General features: G+C 44.3%; 1 protein-coding gene across 2 annotated transcripts in view; it reads right to left on the reverse strand.

Annotated features, from left to right (window-relative positions):
• LOC145355319 (potassium voltage-gated channel subfamily A member 1) overlaps window positions 1-6,331 on the reverse strand; it is a 78,227-nt gene extending 71,896 nt beyond the window's left edge. Inside the window, exon 1 of one of the 2 annotated variants that reach the window (XR_013888952.1) lies at window positions 2,122-6,331. Coding sequence is in view for 1 of the 2 variants with exons in the window: in XM_080207276.1 (XP_080063402.1) it covers window positions 4,859-6,331 (1,473 nt within the window). In the remaining variant the exon portion in view is untranslated. Of the gene's footprint in view, window positions 1-363 lie in introns of those variants that run through there. The other variant, XM_080207276.1, reaches the window with a different exon arrangement.
• Window positions 6,332-27,943: the final 21,612 nt, after the last annotated feature.

Consider the following 27,943-nt stretch of genomic DNA (forward strand, 5'->3'; position numbering starts at 1 on the left):
GACTTCCAGAGAGCATATTATTTAATACAGCATTTATTTTAATTAACTCAGAATTACAAGTCAAAGTCAGTAGAAATATGCACACAAAACACATGGTCTTGATCATTTTTGTTCATAAAAGATAAAAAGTTTTAAAATCTACCTCAGCCTCCTGAAGGGAGCAGGGGGTGGGAAAAAACTCTCAACGATGTGGACTTGAAGCAGCCCTAATGCTGAATGGATACAGATGAATATTCTGTGTGCTTGATGATACATTACTGACAGTTCTTGTACAGTAATGATGAACTGATACATTATTGACATATCCTATTCACTAATGCCTTTAGAAGCTATACGAAAATAACCAGTCAGGACATAGCTGAATCAGACCTGGAAATTCATCTTTAATTTGTTATTAAGTAGAAGGGGAAGGTAAAGTATTTGATACATTGAGCAGATTGCATAGGGCAAGAAACTATGTTTTTAAATAACAATATTTTATAAACCCAAATTATAGGCATGTTTATGACAATAAACAAGCAAAAAAATAGATTAGAAGATTGAAACATTGTATGCTAATGAGTAGGGATGTCACAATAAGTTTTGACAGTACAATAGTCTTTTAAAATTTAATTCTATTTTGAGTAAGGAAAAATAGAGTAATTCTAACCAACACTACCTCTTTTAGAAATATAATCTGTCTTTCACAGTGGCCTTGCCTTGCATCTTCTTTCACATCACTATAAGATTTTGGATTATTACGGTGAAAATCATCCTTAATAGAGAATATTAAATGTATGCAGTGTGATTATGGGGGAGCTTGTATATCACAATATGTTGGCCTATTGAAGTATTATGACATCCCTAAACAGGAAATGAACAAGCCTGTCAACACAAATGTTTTCAAAATGATATCACTGAAAATGACAGAAGTAATACTATAGCCATTGAAACTTGGATGTCCTGGACCTGATGGTACACAGGTTGCAGAACCTCTTTTCACTTTAAAGATCTTATACCAGTTAAGGCAATTTGTGCTGAATTTTAAAGTGCATTTTTACGCTTCATTAAAGTTAATTTTGACACTAGTAATTAAGAATTTTTTTCCCTCCTTCAGCAACCAAATACTTTTCTTTTGAACAAGGTGTTAACTATCAATGTGCACAGCCTCAAATATGCCATCTCAGACACACTGGAGAAGCCTGGACCTCATCAGGTGTTAATTCTGCTTTTATGCATTCAACTGAAGTGAATTAAAAATCCGAAATGAATAAAATAGAGGATGTTTCTGCTACATCCTCGTACCTGCAAAATAACAGACTAAGACTGTAAGAGTACGTTTTACCTTGTGATCCTTACAACATTTAAAATAGAAGCGCTCCGTCACTTATTGCTGAGTTGAAATGAAATGTGCTCATCAGCAAAGTTTTGTGTGGCGACACAGCCACCATTTTGTCTCCTATTCTTTTATTTTTGTTCATTTTTTTTTCTGGAGCAAATAAACCAAATTCTACCTCAGAAACAAATGACAGATGATGTTTCTGTAATGCATATTATTCAGTGCAAACCACTTAAACTGGGCAGTCACTTTACAAAACATTACACCAAGACATGTAGCATTGGCATATTGAATTGCTTCATTTTCATTACTATTATTAAAGGTTCTACTATAAATAGAGAAGAGGCTCTTTCATGACTCTGTTCTTAACCAGCCACCTTGTGTACATTCAGGCCTATGTACAGTACGTTTGCCAAGCTGGTCCGGGATTAAGAATATCTACCAAAACTGTATAACCAGAAAGACATGCCTATATTACATCAGATTTTTGCTCCATCCACATTTTTGTACTCAGCTGTAATGATTATAAATAAACATTACCAAACCCTAACCCATCCCACTGGTTTTCAGAACCTTCATTATCAAAAAAAAACTGCATGCAGCACGCTTCTCAGTCACATGCAGATAAATGTTAACCTAAGGCGCAATTTCCCAAAAACTAGAAACTCAATTGTTAAAATAAGCATGAGCTGCCAGAAGCCACATAGATTTTATCAAAGCAGTTCTGCAGCATTGGATCAGTTATTGCTGTTTATTAAGTGCAGTATTAAAGTCATTTAACACAGGGGAAAGTTTTCTCCTACCTCAAGGTTTATGTGATGCAGAAGGGTCAGGATAACCAGAGTATGGGTGGTTTACATATTCTACATGAAGAAGTTAATGCCCTGTTGCCAACAGCAATTGCAGTTCATCAAGAGTTACTCAACATTCCTCCATGTAACTCTCACTTATACCCTCAGTTTAGTTGTATCAACGAATTCAGTCAGGTAGCCTTGGAGTGGTTTCATTCTTTGTGAAATCTTTTAATCTTTTGCATTCCTTAAATTTCCAAGAAATTACAATTGATAATCAAGTGCCACCATTCTTTTGGGATTTAATCATGTCTTAATCTGCCTGTATCAGTCCGCGTTATCCAAGTGTGACAAACCGTCTCTTACAATAATTACATCCATCTCCAGGTAAATCGTTCTGTCTGAAGACTTGCATGATGTTAATTACAAAAATGTAACTCTTATTTCTCCAGATCTTTGGGAAATTGCCATATAGTTTTCCAAGCATTGGTGTAATAGTCTCAAGTTGTCTTTTGAGAGCTTTCTGGCCTTAAGTAGTATGTCAGAGTGAGCTGTGACAAGTTTCTGCATAACAATTAGGCTAAGGATAATAGGCTAAACAAGAGACATTGGCAACATATTCATATGTAACCACTGAAACTGAGTTGTAGATATGGCTCCAGAAATGAAGATAAGGAATGATATTGACGAAGAACCTGTAATTACATAGCCATTTATGCGAATTCAGGGTTACCAAAAAAAAAGAATTTCCTCAGCCTGGGGCCACGAAATTAAACTGTCCTTTTCATCAATCTAAACTGAGGTAGTCTGCCGAGGAAACACTGCATTTTCCTTTTTGGTACATTGCAGCTTACGCAGGTGGGCAGAAAGAGACGAAGTTAACATTCTTCAGTGTTACTGTTTTCAGTCTATCACCTTGATGCCTCATGTCAATGCCATTAACATCTGTGCAATTCCTTAGCAGGTTCTGAGTGCTGATCCCATTGTAGAAATTGTGTTGAAATCTTAAGTTGATATGGACCTCAAAGACGTTCTGAGAGCATTCTCACTGGGGTTCTTGTTCAGCTGTAATGTCCATTTGCCAAAGTGTTCCGGGTTTTCCTTCCCTGTTTTTCTCTTTCTCTCTCTCACCAATCAGTTTAAATCCTGTCATCTTCAGAAGCATGTACAAACTTTTCTATCAACTGTATGCCAAGATAACCGTCCATTGGCCTTCACACATAAAAATTTTGTTGGACATAAATGAGGTGCTATACTTTCATGGTGTTACAGATTAAGAGGATTTCAGTGGACATCAGCTCATTCACCATTCTTTGTACATGGAGGCACTTCCAGCAGTCTGGGAGTGTAAGGATTTAAAAGGCACTAGCAACTAACTAAGTCATTTGTTGAGTTTCTGCAGTAACATAGAGGGAAGCTAAAAAAAAAGTCTTGTCTCAATCAGGATAGATTTGGAAATGAACTGCAAATTAGGTGCATAATTTACATACACTTTGCACTTACATTCTGCTAAAATGCATGAAAGGCATGCTTTCTTATCTGTTTGATTAGTTCCATTTTTAAATTAAATTGTATCATATATAAGTATATACATTATCTAGCCTGCTTTCATTTAGCTCACTGAATTCCCAACAGGAACCGGGCTTTTGTTGCATCATATTTTCAGGATTATTAAGGACACGAACCAACTCATTTCCCTGAAATTCTGCAGGAAAATCATCAGGTCCCTCAAATATCCGATCATGAGCAGTTCAAATCTCTTTGTGTAACCTGATATCATGCATAAGTTATAGTGGGTTACTTTTTCTAAAGAGGCCGTAATGTTAAGTAGTTAAAACATGCTATGATCTAAAGTTACTCTGCCCCATACAAGTTTGAACATTCAGGTCCATGAGTGCTTAGAAGTACTAAATTAAATAATTAAGCCATTGCACTTTTGGTGAGAGCAAATGAGAACTAACTCTCCAGAATTATAACTGAGAACACAAACTCGCTTCCTGTTACTTGAGGTAATGTCCGAGGCATGCCACCACTGAAGTGAATGATGAAATATCAAGGCATGCTGTTATTTTAGGGATTTTCTCTCCTTTTTTTGAATGATGCTCCTCGCATTTAAATCGGGTGAATTTTACGTTCAGTCCTGGAAGCAGCTGGATTGCAGCATCTGCAAAACTGCAGCACTGCAGACGTTTTCAGCAGACTGATTATAAATTTGAGGCAAAAGCAGTCACTTGTTTTCCTTGGTGTAGGGAGCGTCTCGTCACCTCTCGCAATGAAATATTCATCAGTGGACCGAAATTGCGGACGCTTGCAAGTTTGACCAGAATCTGGTGCATTTGGTTGTTTTGTTTTGTTGTTGGATGCACGGTGCAGCTTGCAAACAAAGAATGTACCTTAATACATGCACTGGTAAATGAACTGAGGGAAAACACAGAAGAATATTTCCATTCGAGCAGATATTAAAAGTCCAAGTTTCAAAGTTGGGGGGGGGGGAGGGGGGTTGCTCACGTGAACGGATCTGGAAAAAAGATTTCCCCTGGGTGGATCCAGTCGGAGAAAGAAAGCCATTTAAAAATAAATGAAAAATATACCTTCCACGTAATTCTGAAAGCTGATTTTGCTGAGCGTTACGGCAATGCAACAACGCATTAACGAGGTCAACAAAGCAATACAAAGTGGGGAGGGGGGTCAGTTATACAGTGTCTGAGAAAGCGAGCTGGCTTTCCCTCCCCACTCACTGAGCAGCTGTTTAAACATCAGTTAGTAGTTTACTTTTGTTCACACAGTTTTGGTTTGCTACAGTGCAGTTGCCAGTTCTGAGGTTAGCTTCTCTGAAATTGTCTATGCTGTTGTTGACATCCTCCTCGATCTCCATGTAGTCCGACTTGCTGATGGTGGAGGAGCTGCGGCTCCGCAGGTCGCTGTCCGAGGCGATGTTGGGGCAGCTAACGTGCAGGTACTGAGCCTGCTCCTCGCCCTCCGTCTCCCGGTGGTAGAAGTAGTTGAAGTTGGAGACGATGACGGGCACGGGCAGGGCGATGGTCAGCACGCCGGCGATGGCGCACAGGGAGCCCACGATCTTCCCCCCGATGGTGATGGGGTACATGTCGCCGTAGCCCACCGTGGTCATGGACACCACCGCCCACCAGAAGGAGTCGGGGATGCTGTTGAAGTGGGTGTCCGGGTCGTCCGCCTCGGCGAAGAACACGGCGCTGGAGAAGAGGATGACCCCGATGAAGAGGAAGAAGATGAGGAGACCCAGCTCCCTCATGCTGGCCTTGAGCGTCTGGCCCAGGATCTGCAGGCCCTTGGAGTGGCGGGAAAGCTTGAAGATGCGGAAGACCCGCACCAGGCGGATGACCCGGAGGATGGCCAGCGAGGTGGCCTGCTCCCCGCTCATGTTGCCCTCCTCCTCCTCGGCCAGCTCGGTGCCCAGGGTGATGAAGTAGGGAATGATGGCCACGATGTCGATGAAGTTCATGATGTTCTTGAAGAACTCGGCCTTGCTGGGGCAGGCGAAGAAGCGCACCAGCAGCTCGAAGGAGAACCAGATGATGCAGAGGGTCTCCACGATGAAGAAGGGGTCGCTGAAGATGTGGGCCTTGTAGGCCACGGTGGTGTTGCCCACCTGCTTGAACCTCTTCCTGTCGTCCTTGAGCGGGGGCAGGGTCTCCAGGCAGAAGATGACGATGGAGATGAGGATGACCATGACGGAGACGATGGCGATGCCCCGGGCTGGCCCCGAGCTCTCGGGGTGCTCGAAGAGGAGCCACACCTGGCGCTGGTACTCATTCTCGGGCAGGGGTCTCTCCTCCTCCCGGATGAAGCCCTCGTCCTCCCGGAACTTCTCCATGGCCTCCTCGCCCAGCTCGTAGAACTTGATCTCCTCGGAGAACATCTCGAGGGGCACATTGACCGGCCGCCGGAGGCGACCCCCGCTCTGGTAGTAGTAGAGGATGGCGTCGAAGCTGGGCCGGTTCCGGTCGAAGAAGTACTCGTTCCTCAGCGGGTCGAAGTACCTCATCCTCTTCTTGGGGTTGCCCAGCAGCGTGTTGGGGAACTGGGCCAGGGTCTTCAGCTGGGTCTCGAAGCGCAGCCCCGAGATGTTGATGACCACCCGCTCGCAGCACTCGTGGTCGTCGTTGTCCGGCGGGTAGCTGTCCTGGGGGTGGCCGGGCAGAGCGGACGCCTCGTCCATGTTGTCGCCGGCGAGCACGGTCATCCTGGCCGGGAGGGTGGGAAGGGGAGGGGGGGGAGGGGGCTCCCGGGTGGGCGGGGGAGGGGTGTGTGTGTGTGTGGGGGGGGGATTCAGCGGGCCACTCCGGCAGATTTGGAGGCTTCACTCGTTCCTAGTCCCCCCCGATCGGACATTCGGAAGCAGGAGGTAGGGAATTGGTGGAGGGAGGGAGGGGGGAGTGTGAGGGGAGGAGGTGACAGGGTGATGATGCGAGGATGGGGAGTGGGTGTGTGCTGGCGAGCGCGTCTGAGGGGATTTGGTTGGGGGGGGTGTGTGTGTAACTGAGGAGGGTTAGGGATAGTTGAGGGGGGTAATTGAGGAGGGGGTTGCTGAGGGAGATTGAGGGGGTGTTGGCGTAACTGAGAAGATTTAGGGATTGCTGGGGGTTGGGGGTAACCGAGGGGAGTGGGGATAGCTTGGGGGGCGGGGGGTAGCTGAGGGTGGTGGGGGTTGGTAAAGGAGGGGGGGGGGTAGCTGAGGGGTTGGAGGAAGGGGTGGAGATAACTAAGAGGGAGTTTGGAGGGTCGCCGATGGGGTTTGGAGGGTCGCTGAGGGGGGGTTTGGGTAACTGGGGAGGGTTGGTGGATAGTTGAGGGGGTAGATGAGTGGGTTTTGGAAGGAGAAGTTGAGGGGGGGGGTCTGTTGGGGAGGGGGGGGGTAACTGGGCTAACGGAGGGCTCTGGGCTGTGGAGCGGACTGGAGCATTGCAGAGGCTTCAGCACTTGCACACGAATCCAAGGGGCAGCTCACTCAGCAAATTTCCGAGGCGCTTTTCTTCCTCCTTGCCCCCCTACCTCAGGTGCTGCGGAATACAAAGGTTAGCATAAAAAAAAACATTCAGCTAAACACAGACGGGACAAAATAAAAAGTTTTTTTTTGGTTGGGGGGGGGTGGTAGGAGAGTGTCTGTCTGGTTGCAATAACCCCTCTTGTGAGTGTGGCGCTTGCACAGTTCAGAACCAGCCCGGAGCTCGTTCTCGCTCTCTCTCTCTCTCTCTACATCTTCGCAAAAAAGACAGCGAGTGCTTTCTGGCGGACACGAAGCCAGCTGCAGTAACTCGGTTAGGAGGAGGAGGAGGAGGGGGGGAGGAGAGAAAGGAGGAGCGGGAACTCTGCAACTGCAGAGGGTTGACTGAAGGGGGTGGGGGGTGGGGGAATAAATGAACCTGCTTACCTGCTCACTAAAAGAGGACAGAAATGTGCAGGAATGCGACCCAGCCTCGGCGCGATGCACAGCTTCCCCTCCTGTGGACTTCTTTCTACCTCCTTAATATGGATATCCTATTACAGCTTTGTGTATATGAGATCTGCTGAAATATTAATAGCCTATATTATGCTGTACTGACACCATTTACCAAGTCACTTGTTCCTGGCGTTTGTTAGAACGGGACAGAGCCGGCTAGGTCTTAAGGTTGGGGGGGGGAGTGGCTTGTAAAATTTAAAAAAAAAGGCTAAAATTCGCCCAGCGCTATTTCAAAGCACCGCCGAGCGAGAGAGAGGAAAAAACAAACTCTGCACATGGACTTCACGGCAGGTAACGGGAAAAACAATCTTCCGCTACAGCATCCTGGCCTCTTGCTGAAGGATCATGTGGTGCAGTGTGGAAGGCTGAATGCATTAAAAGTCAAGCGAGCTGGACATCCCTTAGCATTGCAGTATCAGCAAAAAAAATGAGGGAGAGAGAGAAAGTGCTTTGTTGGAGTGCAGACAGGGTACCGTTCTCCGGACATCAACCTTTACAGCTACGGCAAAGCAGCTTCTTCCCCCTCCTCCAGCACATTGCAGTGAAAACAATAAAAACACACACACACACAGACAATCTACTATTTCTGACATACCAAATCGAGACGTTTTAGACGCAGTGCAGGCAACCCCGGTAAGATCCTCATTGCTCACGACGCCGTGCACACTCGCAAAAAAAAATCCGCATCATAAACATCAAAACTGCTGCATCATTTGGTTAGATTTTACGACAATGTTCCTTTGACTGCAGCGCAGTGTGGCAATCCTGCGAATCCAATCACTGCGACGCCAGTTCAAACCCGCAGGTACAGTGCTACTGTTCCAGTAGGAAGGAGCGGTTTATAACTGTGCGGGAAATCTGTACATCTATAAAACAACTGTGCAGTATAGCTCCCATCAACTGCAAACACTTACAGGATTGGACTCTGCTACAGTGTTTAATAAATCAACGCCCCACCCTTTTTTTTGTTTTTGGAAGATTAACCAAAACATTTCACCCCTTCTTTTAAACTATAATAGATTATTTTTTCCTAAATGTTGGAACAACGAGAACCGCTGGGCAGCGCGCTGTTTAATCTTTTAACTGAAACATTACCACCTTGAGTAACACGATGTTGTCAATGTAATTATATAGATTTTTTTTTAAAAAAAAATCTTCCCGTTTATGTTCATAATCACTTATGATTTTAACTGAAACTTTAAAGAACAAACGCGCAGTCATGGTTTCTTTATTATAGGTATATGTAAACGCGCCAAAAAGTAAACAGAAATTTGCTGAGCTCCGCTAAACATCCCTCAAATTGAAAGCACAAAACATAAACCTCAAATGGTTATGGGTATCGATCGAAGCTGACAGCATCCTGACAATTAAAAGGGAAAGGACCGTCACTCGTCTCAGGAATTAATGCATCACCAGTTATGTAATGTTTCTTGCCAATCTACGATACCAGAAAGCACTGTCCGCGGTCCCATTTTGTCCAATGTTGGAATTCGCACCCGAGCACACCGACTTAATTAGCTTATTCTTAATTCCAGGCTACTTACTGGCAAATTAGTCCTCACCTGATATAAGATCAGCGGATGGAAACAGCAGAGAAATAAATGGGAATCTGCTGCTGTGCCTCCCCGGTTGCAAATTTGATGGTCAGCCACTAGGTGTATTTGCACAGAGAGTTTATTATGGTCACATTTATGTTAACTCCAAGTGCTTCCACTGGAGCAAAGGCACAAACTATGACATAACCGCGGCCACATTAATAGATGGGCCTCGGGGGACAGACGCCCTGGGGCCCCCAACCAAATGTGCACAATCTCTGGGGTTCGTGAGCCCTCCGGCAGCCTCTCGGAAGTACTGAGGGGAAAAAAATCCCCAAACACTGCTGCGATCAACCCATGAGAAATAGCACTGGGACATTGTTTCTTTTGGAACAGTTTAGTTTATTAGAAAAATATTGAATGTGAGGTGAAAGGTCTCTTACCTCATTCCATTGTCTTGCACCATCATCCTCTTTTGCCATCCTTTTACCCTCTGGACACCCTCTCACAGGCCTTACCTTTCCTGCCCCTTTTCCTGCCTCTGTATTTGCTTAACACTTATTACATCTCTCACTCTTTCCAGTTCTGACGAAAAATCATCAACATCAAAATGTTTTTCTGTTTTTCTCCCTCTACAGATCCATAGAGTCCTTACAGTGCAGAAGGAAACCACTTGGCCCATCAAGTCTGCACCAACTCTATGAAAGAGCATGCTACACAGGGCCACCTCTTCACCCGATCCGCACGTATTTACCACAGCCTATCCAGCTGCACTGTAGGAAGGGAGCTCAAGGAATTTAACTCAGCAACAGTGAAGGAACTGCAATATAGTTCCAAGTCAGGATGATGTGTGGCTTGGAGTGAAATTTGCAGGTGTAGGATGCTTCCCTGTATCTGCTGCCTTTGTCCTTCCAGTTGGTCAAGGTCTAAAGTATGGCATTTGTTGCTGAAGGAGCCTTAGCGGATTGCTCAATTGCATCTTGTTAATGGTATGCAGTGCTGCCACTGTGCATCGTTGGTGGAGGGAGTGAAGATATATTGTGGTGGATGCTCTGTTCTGGATCGTGATAAGCTTCCTGAATGTTGTTGGAGCTGCAAGCAAGTGAAAAGTCTTCCATCACCGCTGATTTATGCTTTGGAAATAGATAGTGGATGAACTTTGGGGAGTCAGGAGGTGAATTATTCACCAGTGTTCCCAGCCTCTTACCTACTGTTGTGACCACTGTAATTATATGGCTGGTCCAGCTCAGTTTTTGTCAATGGTAATACCCAGGATGTTGACAGTGGGGGATTTATCAACAGTAGTTTTTTTCTAATTTATTTATGGGATGTGGGCATCAATGACTAAGCCATCATATATTACCCATCACTATTTGCCCTCAAGAAGGTGATGGTGAGCTACCTTCTTGAACTGCTGCGGTCCACGTGGTGCAGATACACCCACAGTGCTGTTAAGGAGGGGTTCCAGAATTAGGATCCAGTGACAGTGAAATTTTCCAAGTCAGGATGGTGAGTGATTTGGAGGGGAATTTCCAGGTGTTGGTATTCCCATGTTTCTACTGCCCTTATCCTTCTGAATGGTAGCAGTCATAGGCTTGGAAGGCCTTCCAACAGAGCCTTGGTCATTTTCTGCCATGCAGTTGTAGATAGTGCACACTATTGCTTCTGTTGTTTGTTGGCAGGGGGCGTAATTGTTTGTGGATGGGATGTCAGTCAAATAGGTTTCTATGTCCTGAACAGTGTTGAGCTTCTTGAGCATTGTTGGAGCTTCACACATCCGGGCAAGGGAACAGTGTTCCATCACATTGCTGACTTGTGTCTTGGAGATGGTCAACAGGATTTGGGGAATCAGGAGGTGAATTGTTTGCTGGAGAATTCTGAACATCTGACCTGCTCTTGTAGTCACATTTATATTACTAGTCAAATTAAGTTTCTGGCCAATAGTAACCGCCAGGATGTTGACAGTGAGGGATTCAGCGATGGTAATGCCATTGAATGTCAAGGGATGATGGCTAGATCCTCTCTTGTTGGCATGGTTATTGCCTGATACTTGTGTAGTACAAATCTTACTTGCTGTGAGTTGTTAGATTCCTTCAATGTGTATCCCATTTAGCTTGCTAGTGGTGCCACACAACATAATGGAGGGTATCCTCAATGTGAAGACAGGACCTCATTCATCTCCAAAACTGTATGGTGATCATTTCTACCAATACTGTCATAGATGCATCTGTGGAAGGTAGGTTGGTGAGGATGAGTATGTGTTTCCCTCTTGTTGGTTCCCTCATCACCCGCCACAGTTTAGCAGCTATGCCCTTTCGGACTTGGCCAGCTTGGTTTGTGGTGGTGCTAGCAAAGCACTCTTGGTGATGGACATAGAAGACCCCACACAGAGTGCATTTTGCACCCTTGCCACACTCAAGGGTGATTTTTTCCATCCTGCTTGCTACGGGAAACGTAGCGGGCGAGGGGCAGACCATGCAAAGCTCTGTGGACCTCAGGTGGGATTTTCCAGTTTTTGGGTGAACACGGCTGGAAAATCCTACCCTAAATCTTTCCTCCAAGTGGTGTTCAGCATGGAACATGGTGAGGTAGTACATGGTAATCAGCAGGAGGTCTCCTTTCCCATGTTTGACCTCATGCCAAGAGACATCATGGGCTCCTGAGCTGACGTTAAGGACTTGCAGGGTATCTCCCTCCTGACTTCATACCACTATGCTGCCACCTCTGTTGGATATGACTTTCCAGTGTGGCAGGACATACCCCAGTGATGGGACATTATTTGCAAGGTATGATTCCATGAATATGATTATGTCAAGCTATTGCTAGCCTGCAAAACAGCTCTTATAATTTTGACACAGGCCTCTGATGATAATAAGCAGGGCTTTGTAGGTTGGATTTGCCATTGTCATTTCCAGTGCCTGGATCAATGCCAGCTGTCAGTCTGGTTTCATTACTTTTTCTTAATTTTGTAGTAATTTGATGCAACTAAGTAGCTTGCTAGATCTTTTCAGAGGCATCTGAGAGCCAATCACATTGCTGTGGGTTTTGGGTCACATGTAGGCCAGACCATGTAAGATTTCCTTCCGTAAAGAACATTAGTGAACCAAATGGGCTTTTGTGACAATCAGCAATGGTTTCATGGTCATCATTAAACTTTTAATTCCAGATTTTTATTAAATACAAATGTCACTATCTACTGTCATAGTTTTGAAACCCAGGACCCTAGAACATGACCCTCGGTTTCTGGATTACTAATCCAGTGACAACACAATGTCACCACCAACGTGACATTGTGATGATTGGGGAGATGATTGGATTCTCATTCATTGGAGATGGTCACTGCCTGGCACTTCTGTGATGCAAATGTTACTTGCCACTTGTCAGTGCAAGCCTGGATATTGTCCAGGTCTTGCTGTGGATGTCACAAACTCTGTTTCAGCTGGCTCCATGATACAGCCGACAGCACACAAAGAGGCAGCCAGCAGTTAGGTAGACACTTAGGCTTCAATTGCCATGAAGACAGAGAGCCTCTCTGACATTACAAACATGGCTGCAGAGAACTGGATCAGAAGTCCCACCCCTGAACACTTGCACCAGTTAGAATCATAGCTAGCACAAAGAAGATGTTTATGGTTGTTGGGGGTGAATCATCTCTGCCTGGAAGGTTGGCATGGTGGCACAGTGATTAGTACTGCTGCCTCACAGTGCCAGGGGCATGAGTTCAATTCTGGCCTTGGGTGACTGTGTGTGTGAAGATCAGTACATGGTGCTCCCATAATCCAAAAATGTGCAGATTGGGTAGATTGGCCATGCTAACTTATCCCTTAGTGTCCCAAAATTTGGAGGTTAGGGGATCAGCAGAGCAAATATGTGATAGAGCAGGGGGTGGACCTAGGTAAGATGCTCTGTCAGAGAGTCGATGTAGAATCGATGGGCCACAGTAGAAATTCTATGATTCTATGATCTCAGTCCCAGCACATCACTACAGGAGTTCTTCAGGGTGATGTCCTAGATCCAGTCACTTTCGGATGCTTCATCAATGACCTGCCATCCATTATAAGATCAGAAGTGGAGAGGTTCACCAATGATTGCACAATGTTCAGCATCATTCATGACACCTCAGATAGTGAAGCAATACCTGATCAATATTCAGGCTTGGCGTACCAGTCTAACATCCTCTTCTCACTGAATCCACATGTCTAACTATTTAGCAATGGCCTGAATATCTCACAAACGCAGCACTACACATTCACTGCCAGTCGTCTCTCTCTCTCTTGCAGGACAAGTTTGCCCACAGTAGAAGGAAGCAGAGCGAACTAGTGGGACATAAGGAATACCTACATCTCCTAATCCCAATGGAGATTATTGTCTGCATCATTACAGGAAGGATGTGGAAGCTATTGAAAGGGTGCAGAGGAGATTTACAAGGATGTTTCCTGGATTGGGTGGCATGCCTTATGAGGATAGGTTGAGGGAGCTCGGTCTTTTCTCCTTAGAGAGACAAAGGATGAGAGGTGACCTGATAGAAGTGTATAAGATGTTGAGAGGTATAGATCGGGTGGATTCTCAGAGGCTTTTTCCCAGGGCTGCAATGGTTGCTACAAGAGGACACAGGTTTAAGGTGCTGGGGAGTAGGTATAGAGGAGATGTCAGGGGTACGTTTTTCACTCAGAGGGTGGTGGGTGAGTGGAATCGGCTGCTGTCGGTGGTGGTGGAGGCAAATTCAATAGGTCTTTTAGGAGACTTCTGGATGAGTACATGGGACTTAATAGAATTGAGGGTATAGGTAAGCCTAGTAGGTATGGATATCATCGGTGCAACTTGTGGGCCAAAGGGCCTGTTTGTGCTATAGTTTTTCTATGTTCTGTGTTCTATGGAGCTAGCTGAAATGAGTTTAAAGATGATGATGCTATGTTCCTAACTTATTCTCCTTCTCAACCCTTATCCTGTTATCTGATATACTGAGCAAGCTGCTGAAGGTGTGACCGTGGACATCTTCCTTCCCATCCTAGCAGTTCTTTTTCAACCAACCTTCTCCCGCCCACTTCCTGCTCTCTGACATCCAAAAATGTCCACCTGCCCAACAGCTCATAGAGGAAGATAGACAGCAACAGCACATTACTGATGTAGAGGCACTGGCATTTGATTGGGGACTCCCAGTTATCAGCTTTGAAGCTTGTATAGAGCTGAGATCAGCATATGGTGAATCATCAGATACAAACTGGCTACAGCAAAATGAGGAGGAATCAATGGTTTGCCAGCTTACCAGAAGTTAAGTTCCTGCTGCAAACAAGGATCTCAATGGGACAGCACAGAAGAGTGTTGAAATATTGGGTGTATTGCTTCACCTTCAAGACAGCCTCCTCTCACCATCATGGAACATTTGAGGCATGAGTTTTATGGCAATGGAAGAGACCCTTCTGCCCATCGGATGTGCATTGGCCATCAAGCACCTTTTCTATTCTAATCCCATTTTCCAGCACTTGGTGCATAGCTTTGTATGCTATGGCATTTCAGGTGTTCATCTAAATACTTCTTATATGTTGTGACAGTTCCTGCCTCTACCACTCTTTCAGGCAGTGAGTTCCAGATTCCCAGCATCATTGGGTGAAAAAAGTTTTTCTCAATTCCCCTCTAAATCTCCTGCCCTTTACCTTAAATCTATGCCCCTGGTTATTGACCCCTCTTTTGGGAAAAGATTCCTTCAAACCACCTCGTCAAGGTCCCTCTAATTTTGTATTCCTCAATTAGGTCCCTCCCGTGCCTTTTCTACTCTAAGGAGAACAATACCAACCTCACTTCATAGTTGAAATGCTCCAGCCCGGGTAACATCCTGGTGAGACCATAAGACAAGGGAGCAGAATTAGGCCACTCGGCCCATCAGTTCTGCTCCTCCATTCAATCGTGGCTGATATTTTTCTCATCCCCATTCTCCTGACTTTTCCCCATAACCCTTGATCCCGTTATTAATCAAGAACCTATCTATCTCTGTCTTAAAGACGCTCAATGACTTGGCCTCCACAGCCTTCTGCGGCAAAGAGTTTCACAGATTCACCACTGTCTGGCTGAAGAAATTCCTCCTCATCTCTATTTTAAAGGTTCGTCCCTTTTGCCTGAGGTTGTGCCCTCTGGTTCCAATTTTTCCCTACGGATGGAAAAATCCTCTCTACGTCCATGCTATCCAGGCCTAGCAGTATCCTGTAAGATCTCCCCTCATCCTTCTAAACTCCAATGAGTACAGACCCAGAGTCCTCAACTGTTCATCATATGACACGCCCTTCATTCCAAGGATCATTCTTGTGAATATCCTTCGCACCCTTTCTAGCACAATCATATCTTTCCTATAATGTGGTGTCAAGAACTACGAAGCATGGCAGAGGTCATTGTGCAGAGTTTGCCCTCACTGCAATCTCTGCTCCAACTCGCTGTAATTTTGCAGACCTAGAGGCACTGCTACATTAACACCTTTAGCAGTCTTTAACTGGAAAGACTACTTAATCCCCCATCTCTTTTCCTGCAGCAACAGTGGAGATTCAATGACATTTCTGGCAAATACAGGAGTTAACTATAACACTACCAAAAACACTCCAGGGTACTTCTAGACACTTAACAATAGTAGAAGCTCTTATAAATTATCTTACCTGCAAGTTGTGTGTCTGACATTTAAATAACATTAGTGCAGAACCTATTTTGCAACTCAACTCTTGATCTTTATAGATTGATGTGCAAATTTGTCTGGTCCAATAAAATCCACATTAGGCTCGGAAGACTGTGTAACATCAGGATATCATTTCTTCTACAGATACTCTGGGACGCACACACAAGTGAACTTCTCAAGATGAGAGGCTAGGCAGTCCATGCAAGAAACCATATCTGCTTTGGAATGAGCACCTCCAGGAGGACACAGGATTTGGGAATAGCAACTCCAGCAGAGATAAAATTCTCATCCAAAATTTATGTCAGCTTAGAAGCTGACAGTGAAAGTATCACCTGCCCTGACTATCAAGTCAAAAGGTTACACATTACTCCAGGTACCTGCTCTGCAGCAGGTCTCAAGTGCAATTCCTACTCATTGCCCCAGTAAGTTCAATTCTGGCCTTGGGTGACTGTACGAGGATTATGTGTTCTCACCATGTCTGTGTGAGTTTCCTCCGTGTGCTCTGGTTTCCACCCACAGTCCAAAGGTAAGATGGATTGACCCTGGTAAAATGTGTGGGTTCACAGGGATACCACAGGGGAGAGGGCTTGGATAAGATGCTCTGTCAGAGAGTTGATGCAGACTCGATAAGCTGAATGGCCTCTTCTGCACTGTAGAGATTCTATGATTCTAAATGCTTGCTGCACAAGTAAAGTGAGGTATATTTTCTTCTCAGGATCCTGTGCTTTTTGTAAGTAACAGGGACAAAGTTGACAACTCATCCCTATCAGTAACAAGTTTAGCAAAATTACTAATGCTATTGATAGAAAAGATAATGTTTTATAATCACTAATTAAAAGAAGAAATATGATGCTATAAATAAACGTTTACACTTTGATTTCCTGTATCTGGTAAAGAACAGATGACTGAATTTCCAAAAATTCTGTCCATATAGGCTTGAGAGCCAATTCATATGCAGGGCAGAGCAATGTGATCTTATCACAAAAGCATAAAGCTTACTAATTGACTGTGACAAGATGGACACACTAAAGTTTACACAAATAGTTGCAACCAATACAATTTGTTCAGAAGCAAATTAGAGGCGGTCAGGCCAATTAAAGGTCAGGCTTTCTGCTGTCCTTAAATTAAGATATCCAGGATATAGTTGTTCCAGTACATCATTCCAGTACTTACCTCCATCATTCCTTATAAAAGGTACCAACCCTTGAATGGACTCATTGAAATCATTAGCCACTGATTATTTTGACAAAAATGAAGCATTTTTATCAATGTAGGATTATGTTTTGGGTTCCTTCTTACTGGTCACAATGCACATATGATTGAGTTAGATCTGTTAGCTGGTCCACCAAGCCACTAAAAATATACCTTCCAGCCTTGTTTACTGAAGGTTTATTGAGAACCCCTTGGTAGCACCGTTGACAGTGAAGTCCAGCACATTGCTGATGATTGAGAATAGACTGATGAGGCATTAATTGGCTGGTTTGGGTATTTCCTGCTTTTTTTATGAACAGTACATCCCAGGGCAATTTTCCGTACTGTGTTGCAGGTGGAACAGCTCAGCTATGTGTGTGGCTAGTTCCGGAGCACAAGTCTTCTGTATTAGTGCTAGGATGTTATTGGGGCCCGTGGTGTTAGCCGTGTCCAGTGGTTCAACTGTTTCTTAATATCACGCTGAGAGAATCAAATTGGCTGAAGACTGGCATCTGTGATGCCAGGAACCACAAAGAGCTGAAATGGATCATCCATTCAGCAATTCTGGCTGAAGATAACTGCAATTGTTTTAACCTAGTCTTTTATTCTGACCTGCTCTGAGATCTCCCAACAATTGGGATGAGGATATTTGTGAGATATCTTTCTCCCACTATTTGTTCATTTGTCACCACCATTCCTAGATGTGGCAGGACTGCAGAACTTTTGTCTTATTCCATTGGTTGTGGGATCACTCAGTTCTCTCAACTAAGGTGTTGCATCCACTGTTTAGCATGGATGTGGACCCCTGTTGTAGCTTCATCAGGTTGACATCTCATTTGTATGTGTGCTGGGTGGGTCGGATCTCAAAAGGTGATGAGATGGAGTACAGGAAAGAGATAGAGAATCTGGAGAACTAGTGCGACGATAATAATCTCTCCCTCAATGTCAACAAAACAATGGAGATAGTCATAATCTTCAGGATGCGTAGTGGACAACATGTCCCTGTCTGCATCAATGGGGATGAAGTGGAAATGGTTGACAGCTTCAAGTTTCTAGGTGTCCAGATCACCAACAACCTGTCCTGGTCCTTCCATGCCAACATTATAGTTATGAAAGCCCACCAATGCCTCTAGTTTCTCAGAAGACTATGGAAATTTGGCATGTCAGTTACGAATCTCACCAGCTTTTACAGATGCACCATAGAAAGCTTTCTTTCTGGTTGTATCGCAGCTTAGCATAGTTCCTGCTCTGTCCAAGACCACAGCTACATTGGACAGCTGAAGATGCAATTCAGAGTGTAGTCAGAGTCAATGGATGCAAAGCAAATCAGCCTCCCATCCATTGACTCCATCTACTCTTCCTGCTGCCTTGGAAAAGCAGCCAGCATAATCAAGGGCCTTACACAGCCCCGACACACTCTCTTCCACCTTCTTCTGTCGGGGAAAAAGATACAAACATTTGAGGTCACGTACCAACTGACTCAAGAACAGCTTCCTCCTTGCTGCCATCAGACTTTTGAACAGACCTACCTTGCATTAAGTTGGTGTTTCTCTGCACCCTAGCTATGACTGTAACACTACATTCTGCACCCTCTCCTTTCCTTCTCTATGCATGGTATGCTTTGTCTGTATAGCCTGCAAGAAATAATATTCTTCACTGTATACCAACACATGACAATAATAAATCAAATCAAAGTGCTGGCACGTTCTCATCCACTTCTCATTGAAACCCGGCTGGTCCCTTTTCTTGATGCTAATGGTGGACTGAGGGATAGGCTGGGCCATGAGGCTATAGATTTTCATTGAATACAATGATGCTGCTGTTGATGGCTCACAGCTTCTAGATCTGATCTGAATTGATCCTGTTTCACATAGTGGTAGTGTCACCTTGCTGATCTAGGAGTGCAGTCCAAAGAGACAGAATCTGAGCTGAAATTTCCTTATGTTTGCACTGGTTTTGATTGAAGCACGGAAAGAGAGAGAGAGAGAAGAATTAAACTTATCCACGTACAAGACCGCGGCAGCGGATGTCTTTGAAATACAAAATGTGGAGCAGGGGAGCACACTGAATGAATGTCGTCCTTGTTTCTAACACTTTTATTTTTGTACTGTTTGGAAAGCAACAGCAGGCTAAGTGTGTAATGGACATGACAGCCTTTGCACAAAAGTCCAAAATTTGGAAAAGTGTTCTTAAGCCTTGGAGTCAGTGTATGTCAGCAATATTTCAGTGGGAAAAAACTGGTCAAGACAAGGTTTATTATAATTGCTTTGCAACTGAATTGAATGGAATTAAATTATTAATGCAGATATTGTATATGTATGTTCTAATTATGTAACTCTATCAGTAAATTTACCAGAGGAGGAGAATCACAATTGGGTTACTGCCTGCCGTACCATTGGAAATTAGAATTGGGTCCAACAGTATGTTTACCCACTATATGATTTTTAAAAGATGCTTACTTAAGGTATAAGGAACTCACAAATTTGAAAGGATAATTATGAGAGACGTCTCAGGTCAGTCAGAGTGTGAAGAATTCAACTCCAGAACAGCGGGGGTGATTTTCCGATCCCCTGCACTGATTTTTTTTTAGCACAGTGGGTTACGAGATTCAAGTGACATCCAATTCGTGCAGTCCGCGCTGGCCGTCCAGCTCTGAGCATGTTTGCCAGCACCGGATTTTCAGCGCGAAGCTGAATAATTTATGCAGCTTCCCCTGCCACACCCCACGCCCGGCAGGAGTATATCACTCCAGTGGGGTTTACTATAGCTCCCCAGTAACGGGTAGACCCCATTGTCCTGGATGTAATAACAAGCCAGATTTCTAATTCGGGGCCTTTTAACGAAAAGGTACAATTTTAGTAGCCTCAAATTAAAGTTTAAAAATCTACATAGTGGAAGGCAGGAATGCAGCCTTGGGGAGTGAAGGCTATAGTGAAGGCTGCATCAATTGTGTCATCCCATCAGTGAAGGAGAATCACAGGTTAATGAATACTATTCATCAATGACCTAACGGATTCCATTCATTCACCATAAGCAAATGAATGCCAATAGTTATGCCAAGTGAATGTGTGGAGTTCAGGGCCACATTGGTTCAATGACGCAAGTCACAAGTTCTCACTCTCTCCATAGGGCTCCAGATGTTACACCTGTGGAATGGGATGCCGTTCACCTCTATGGGTGTGCTGGAGTTCCAGGAGTAAGGTAGCATGAGGAACAATGTAATCTAAGGTTCTAAAGCTTAGTTGCCCAATTTCTCCCATAGCTTTCTCGTTCACACCTTTGTACTCAGCACCCTTTACCCATTTTAGTTTTCAAGATCACTTTCAGAGAGGAGATAGAAATGAGAATGGCTCCAGTGGCCCAGGGAAATTCTATTTGAACCCTATTACAGGTTGGAGGCAATAGAGGGGAAGGTGTCTGCACAAGAAGTTCCAATAAGGGGCACTGCATGTTGGACATGCCAGGAGTGTGAATATCAACTGAGACTGGGGAGCAGAGACCCAGTCTGGCACCACCAAGGGTCTATTGTCTGTGTGTCTCAAAGAACAAAGAAAACTACAGCACAGGAACAGACCATTTGGCCCTCCAAGCCTGCACCGACCATGCTGCCCGATGGAATTAAAAGCCCCTACTCTTCCAGGGATCATATTCTTTTATTTGAATCCTATTCATGTATTTGTCAAGACGCCCCTTAAAATTCTCCTTTCCTCAAATAAGTAAGTGAAATTTCAGGGAAAGGCTGCAATTGTTCAGAGATCTAGCTGCTATATAAGTCACATGCCGTGAGAAGACTTGTCAACATATGGGCTCTAAGGGTTTCCCCTGCTAGTGGCCCTGAAGGTGAATGCAGAACTCAATTATTTTGTCTCTAGATCTTTCCAGGGAACAACTGAGGACCTGAGTGATGTTTCTCAGTCCGCAACACTTCAATGCATTCAAGAAATGAACAAATGCCCCTTACAGGCGGGCCCATCATTGCATAAACTTTGCTCTGGATGATGATAACCAGTCCCAGAAACACAGACTTCATGGCTATCTCTGGATTCCCAAGAATGCAGAGTGCATTTGACTGCATCCTTGTGGCTATAAAGTCTCCCTGGCAACTGCCCTTGATGTTCATCAACCAGAAGTACTTCCATTCCATCAACATGCAGTTGGTGTGACTATCAAAAGTAAATACTGCACATTTGTGCACAGTTCTTTAGAAGTTGCCATGACTCCTACATCACCTGTCACTCTCAGATGCCTGGGATTTTGAGGAGTCAGAATGTCTGCAGGGATGGTCTCTGGGGGATAAGAGCTTCCCATTTAAACAGTGACTCATGACTGTTGTGCAGCATCCTGAAACTCCTGCTTAAGAAAGGTGAAATGCTGCTCAGGCCAACACATAGAGCAGACCATTGGACTGCTGAAGATTCAATTCAGATGCTTGGACTGCTCAGGTGGTTCTTTTCCATACACTGGAGAGGGTTTGCTGCATCATTGCAGGTGCTGTGCCCTTCACACCCTGGTGATGCTGAGAGGTGAGGCCTGCCGGAGGGTGAATGGAGGAGGATCCCTCCTCGGAAGATAGATGTGAGGAGGTGCAGGAAGCCCAGCACGATGCTGAGGGACAACATGAGCAATATGATATTGTTATACAAATCTGTGTGCTTTAACCTCTGTAGCACATAGAGACACAGTTGACTTTAAGTACTTAAACACAATTTCCTTTATTCTGTATTTAAACAATATTAAATACTCTCAATGCCCAAACTAAATACTCACTATTTGTTACTTTACTTAAGCTTGATTCCCACTTGCAATTAAAAACTGGCCAGGGCTTTGTTGTCACATGGAATCAATTCTTTGTTCTCTTCTTCTTCCAGATGCTGTCTCTCCATGTGAGCTTGGTCCCCGAGTTCTTCACACTGCCTTCTAAACATGTTCTTTGTATTAAACTCCAAAAGTTCCTTGGTAACCAGCCAATAAATTGATCGGAAACCCCAATTACATTGTTCAATTAGGCCAATCGAATAGTGCCAGAGTAGTGGTATTGGTCACTCCGAACCCCATCTTATCAGCCCCCTCAAATGCATATTGTTTACATTCTAAAGCCCAGATAAAGAATACTGGCTCCTAGTCTGTAAAGAATTCCTCCCTGCCCAGGACAAACTGTTACAACTGACCACCTTGTGTCCTTTGATAAGTTACAAGTCCATGTGGCCACAAGAAATCCCAGCATAGTGAAAAAAAATCTGGTTTGCTTGACTGAAGATCTTTCAGCATATTAAAAGTTTATTCTCTGCAGATCATTCAGCCACAATATCATGGAGGCGTAACCGTGAAACCCTAACAGCTGACAGGTTCCAGGAGGAGTAGAACTAAGTTGCACCATCTTGTCTAGCCCTGCAAGTGACTTCCTGACTTCCGAGGAAATAGTCAAACCTTGAGTGTGTGCGACTCACTGGGATCAGATCTTAGGTGTGGTCAGCAGTGTCCTGGCAATGTGCTCACTCCGTCAACTTAAAGCCCAGCTAGGGAGAACAGTGATGCAATTTGAGGCTGGGATGCAAATACTGCTGTGAACGAAATACAGACCAGGATAGGGCTCTCATCCGAAAGTACATGTCATGGTTTGGGACAGTATTGGTTAGGACACCCAGATGTGCAGAGTCACATTGCTGATGATTGAAAACTCACTCACCATACATTCCGAATAAAGAGTTATATCATCCTGACAACATACAAGGGTGCAGAAACAAATTGTACTGAGGTTGACACCACATGAATATTAATATTAAAAGGGGACATTGAGTGTGTGGAAAGCTGAACCTTGGAATAAGAAGATTACAAAAATCCAAACCAAAATGCTTTCACCTGTCCATCAAATTCATATCCCCATGAAATGGTTCACCAGAAGTGCAATTTATTCACAATGATAAAGCAGCTGAGGTGACATCAAATCTTTCTAACTTGCTGTGGCAAGATTCCTGCAGGACTGGGGCACCTGGAGGGAGATCAAGGTACCTCATCCCCATGTGGCCTACATTCTGATGGTGTCCATCAGGGCGTGTGGTCATGGAGAAAATAGCCAAGTGAAAATCCGGCAGGACCAGCTACACCAAGGTTGTCATGGTGATTACCAAGCTTCCCACAGAAGCTTCGAGGTGTTCACATGTCGGAGCCATGACAGCAGACAGAACATGAATGGACATCTGCATTGTGTGCTCTACTCTGACAAGCGAATGTTGACGGTCTGCCTGATGTTCTGCTGCCTCCTTTTGCATCTCCACCAGTGAGCTGGAGGTCATCAACTGTTTGGGACTGAGTGGGTCTGAGTGCCTAAGTTGTCCCTGCCTCTGAGCGTGGGCATGATGTGGGTATGCCGGCGTTGGACTGGCGTAAACACAGTAAAAAGTCTGACAACACCAGGTTTTAGTCCAACCTATTTATTTGATAATATACTCGCAAGCTTTCAGGGTTAGCCCCTTCGTCAGGTGAATGGAGAGTTCTGGCCTCAGACAGAGCATATAAAGCACAGACAGTTGAGAGATTACTGATTAGAATGCGAATCCTTACACCTAACCTGCTGTTCAAGACCTGAAGTGGCTGATAATGTGAGTGGAAGGAGCACTGATCACAGTTTAAAGAGATGTGTATTGTCTCCAGACAGTACAGTAAGTGAGGTTTTGCAAACCCAGGCAAGTCACGGGGGTTACAGATAGTGCGACATGAACCCAAGATCCCTGTTGTGACCATCCTCATGTGTGTGGTGTTCCCCAGAAAGTGACTCAGAATCTAACCTTGAACCAAATCTAACTGAGGTGTGTGTGTGTGTGTGTGTGTGTGTGTGTGTGTGTCTCTGTGATGGTGGAAGGTGTGGGTGAGTGCTGTGACAGTTCTTCTTCAGCTCCCTCAGCCACAGACATGCTCCGAGTCTCGGAGCTGCTGGGCTGGCTAGCTGCCCATGGTCTGCTGGTACCTGCAAAATACAAAAGGACAGTTCTAGTGGATGATCTGAAGATAATTCAGAGTATATCTCACTGAGTGGGAATTGTGGCAGTGGGTGGTGATGGAGCTGAAGTTTATACTAGATAGTTACGAGGGACCATGCTCTGCGTTGCCACAGGAGCAATCCCTGTCCTCAGCAGTGAACTCCACCACAGCCTCAAACTCAGTGAGACCGATGATCTTGTTTGGACTTGCTAGCGCTTGTTTTGTGCAAATTTGGCCTGCGTGGAAACAAAAGAAAGAGACATGATCAGAGGGGATGGAACAGAGGTTGGGTAAAATGGGTACTCCTGTATGTTACATTTGCACTATATGATTACACTTCCTACTGACTCGACAAAGCAACCAGCATAATTAAGGACCCCACACACCCCAGACATTCTCTCTTGCACCTTCTTCCATTGGGAAAAAAATACAAAAGTCTGAAGTCATATACCAATTGACTCAAGAACAGCTTCTTCCCTGCTGCCGTCAGACTTTTGAATGGACTTACCTTGCATTAAGTTGATCTTTTTCTACACCCTAGCTATGACTGTAACACTACATTCTGCACTCTCTTGTTTCCTTCTCTATGAACAGTATGCTTTTGGCTGTACAGCACGCAAGAAACAATACTTTTCAGTGTACGTTAATACAAGTGACAATAATAAATCAAATCAAAACCATTAGGAAGGAACAGAGGCTGGAGTGTGAGCAGCTAGACAGATGGGATAGTGGTGTTGTAAAAGTCTTGTTGAGAGTCTGAGTGTTGAGGTGTGTCTCCCGTGACACTTTGTGTGAGAATTTGTTTCCTCTGGCTTGGGAATCTAGAACTTAGGGACACAGTCTCAGGATAAGGAATAATTATTTAGGACTGAGAGGAAAAGGAATGCCTTCACATAAAGGATTCTGAATCTTTGGCATTCTTTCCATCAGAAGGTTGTGGACATTCCATTATTGAATATTTTTAAGGCTGAGATAGATGGATATCTCTCAGGAAATTGAGAGACATAGGGAGCAAGCAGAAAAGCGGAGTTGAGGCTGGAGATTGGCCTATAGTAATGACAGAGGCAATTTCAAATTGGGCAGGGATGAAAATCTACATTACTGCAAGAAGCTTGTCATCAGAATAACACTACAAGTGAGTTGCCGCTCCTTCTTAGCACTGAAATGGCGATCTCAGGAGCTTCATCACCTGTGACTGGTGACAAGAGTAGAAACTAGCATTAGTCAAGCAGCAAAAGCAAAGAAATGTTGCTGGCAATGTAGTAATATCACATGACCCCAGTTATAAATTATTCATCAGACTTCAGTCTGCTTCAGCTGAGAGCTCTGAAATGATGACTCCTAGAATATCAGGAGAGTTGCAGAATCAGCAAAGTAGGATTGAGGAACACTTACTCTGGTCTCATTATTAGACGGGAAGTGGAGAAGCTGTGTGGTTTAAAAACTGGGCAATGCCCATGATGTGGAGGCCCTGTTAATCTAAGTGGCTCATTTCTGTTACATTGGCGGTGGGACAATGTGTGGGGAGCATGCCAAAAGTTAGGGCCAGAATTGGAAGGAGAAAGAAAGTCCTATTCAAGGTGCGTGGAGGGGGGTGGTCAAGGTTTTCTTCAGAACTTCTTCCCACCCTATCTCTTCCTTCCCAGTCCACAAAATAACCCTAGAAAATTAATTTTAACTTAATTTCCTGGACCTTCTCTGACCCAGGATCTGGCTCCTGGCAGGTTTGTATCACATGGGGAGTTGATACCTGTCCTCCGCCAGCCCTTTGCTCAAGTCTTTAGGAAATGTTGGTATAATACCTCCGATAGTCAGCTGTTAAGGAACGATACTTTATTACGCAAAATAAAGTAATATAAAACCACAGCCTGTGGTGAACACAAGCAGGTTCTGACTGGGACAATGCAACAATGGACCCACTCAGGGGCCTGCTTTATACAGGGCTTGGGCTCCAGCTAGTGAGTTAATTACCAATCCTCTGGGAGCTCATATTCAATGAGACCTACAGGGAGGTGGCCAATCAATGATCACCATATAAATCCTGGAGCTTATCACCGTTGGGGACTGGATGGCATCATTTAGATCTAATCTACATATTGAAATCAAGGGCCTCACTTCCTGTGGGTTACCTGCTCAGCTACTCAAAGTGTAGATTAATTTGGAGAGCTGAGAGGAAGGGAATGGGATATATGCACATATGCACCTGTTATTTTGCTGTTTTCCACCCCTCCCTCTTCTTTCTGCTAGATAGGGGCAATTAAAATGGGGTCCTTTATTTTGTACCTTCTATTTGCATTGAAAGAAAGGGATAATTGGGGGAACAAAATCACCTCCATCACTGGATGTCAGTCTTATACAAGATTGTGACGGGATTATCACCACTACAGTTTTAAGCAGACTAGGACAGACCTCTTTGTTTCCTTCCATAGGATTGCTCATGGTCCCATAGCTATATCTCCGTCTCCTGTATCAACCCTGACAGTCAGCAATGAAGCCTGACATCACCTCCCTGTGGAATATTCCCATTTTGTCAGTGTCTGGATCATGAACACTGCATTGCTTCTTCAAACAAGCAGGGCAGTTATACTTTTGGGCACAGCTGACACTCGGTAGGGGACACACGGGTGAAACATGGATAGTGGGTAAGATGTGGTCAATAGGTTCACTGCCCACCTGCTAAGACACATTTTAAGTTCCTCCCCTGAGTATAAATGGGGAAGTTCCTGAAATGAGTCAGATTATTTATCAGTCCACTGGGGCATCTTGGGCAATGCGCTGAAAAGGATGATCAAATTCCTCATTCTTTCCAAGCAGGGGGTTAGTTTTAAGGTGAAAATCACGCTCCTACGACACACACATGCTACCGATCACAATTTTGAATACAAATGTGCAAAGCCTCTGTCACAAATGTAATTTTGAACTTCTTTTCTGGGTCTCTCCTGATCTAGGATCTGGCTCCCAGTAGGTTTGCCTGATGGGGGAACCTGACCCCAAGCTGGGCATTTTTAACAGTAGTTCTGTGACCTAACAAAGAGTCTGTAAAGGGATTGCTGGAGGCTTCTCCATTCAGCCAAAGAAAGGACCACTTACACCAGGCAACAGCAGGGTTTCTGAAATACAAAAAATAGATGTCAAATGGAAATTTCATATCTTTTGGTACTTCAAATAACCACCAGTGAAATAACAAGATGTCTCTTTACTGTTGTTTTCAAATCCACCCTATTCTTTTGCCAACCAAAGTACCAAAATTTGAGATACTCTCCATCAGGTGATAATGTAGGTTACTATAAATCTTGTTGCAAAAAGACCATGGGCCTAATTCTCCAACCTCGGCTGCATCTGGGATTCTCTGGTCTCACTGCAGTGAATGGAGATTTAGCTAAATGTCAAACTCTCTGTTCTCACTGCCAGCGGTGGCAGGGTGTGCAAGACTGGAGAATTCCTGCCCATGTGTGCTTATGTGGCTAAAATGTGAAAATGCATCGCTTTTTGCAGAACATTAGAGAATGGGTGAGCTATCCTTTAACTGGGACAGTCTGCTGTGCAAGCTATTGCCATCGTTACTGGTGAAGAATCTGGTACTCCCAAATGGACTCCTATCATTGCCAGCCCTACTGACTCATTAAAACTGTGTCACAAAATGACATGCAGAAGGCTTCCTTTGATCAATGAACGCTGCTACAGGAAAATGCATTACAAGATAGTAAATGACATAATCCCTCTGCACTATAAAATCATCCAGCACATATCCATTTGGAATCTACCAGTAAAGCACTCATACTTTCCTCCACAGAATTACTGAACGGCAATTGTATTGTATTGCCCTTTATTAGATGCAAGTGAATTAACTGCGGGATTTGTTTCATTGAAAACTTACCAGTGGGTATCACCGAAATCTAGTGTGAAATGTTTCTGTTCAGTGTGCATCCGTCAGTGTAACCCGTCAGTGGATTTCATCAATGCAAACCAGCTTAGAGTCAGACTTCCATTACA

The sequence above is a fragment of the Carcharhinus amblyrhynchos genome, chromosome 19 (assembly GCF_965287045.1).
Source record: "Carcharhinus amblyrhynchos chromosome 19, sCarAmb.v2.hapA, whole genome shotgun sequence".
NCBI classification, from domain to species: Eukaryota; Metazoa; Chordata; class Chondrichthyes; order Carcharhiniformes; family Carcharhinidae; genus Carcharhinus; species Carcharhinus amblyrhynchos.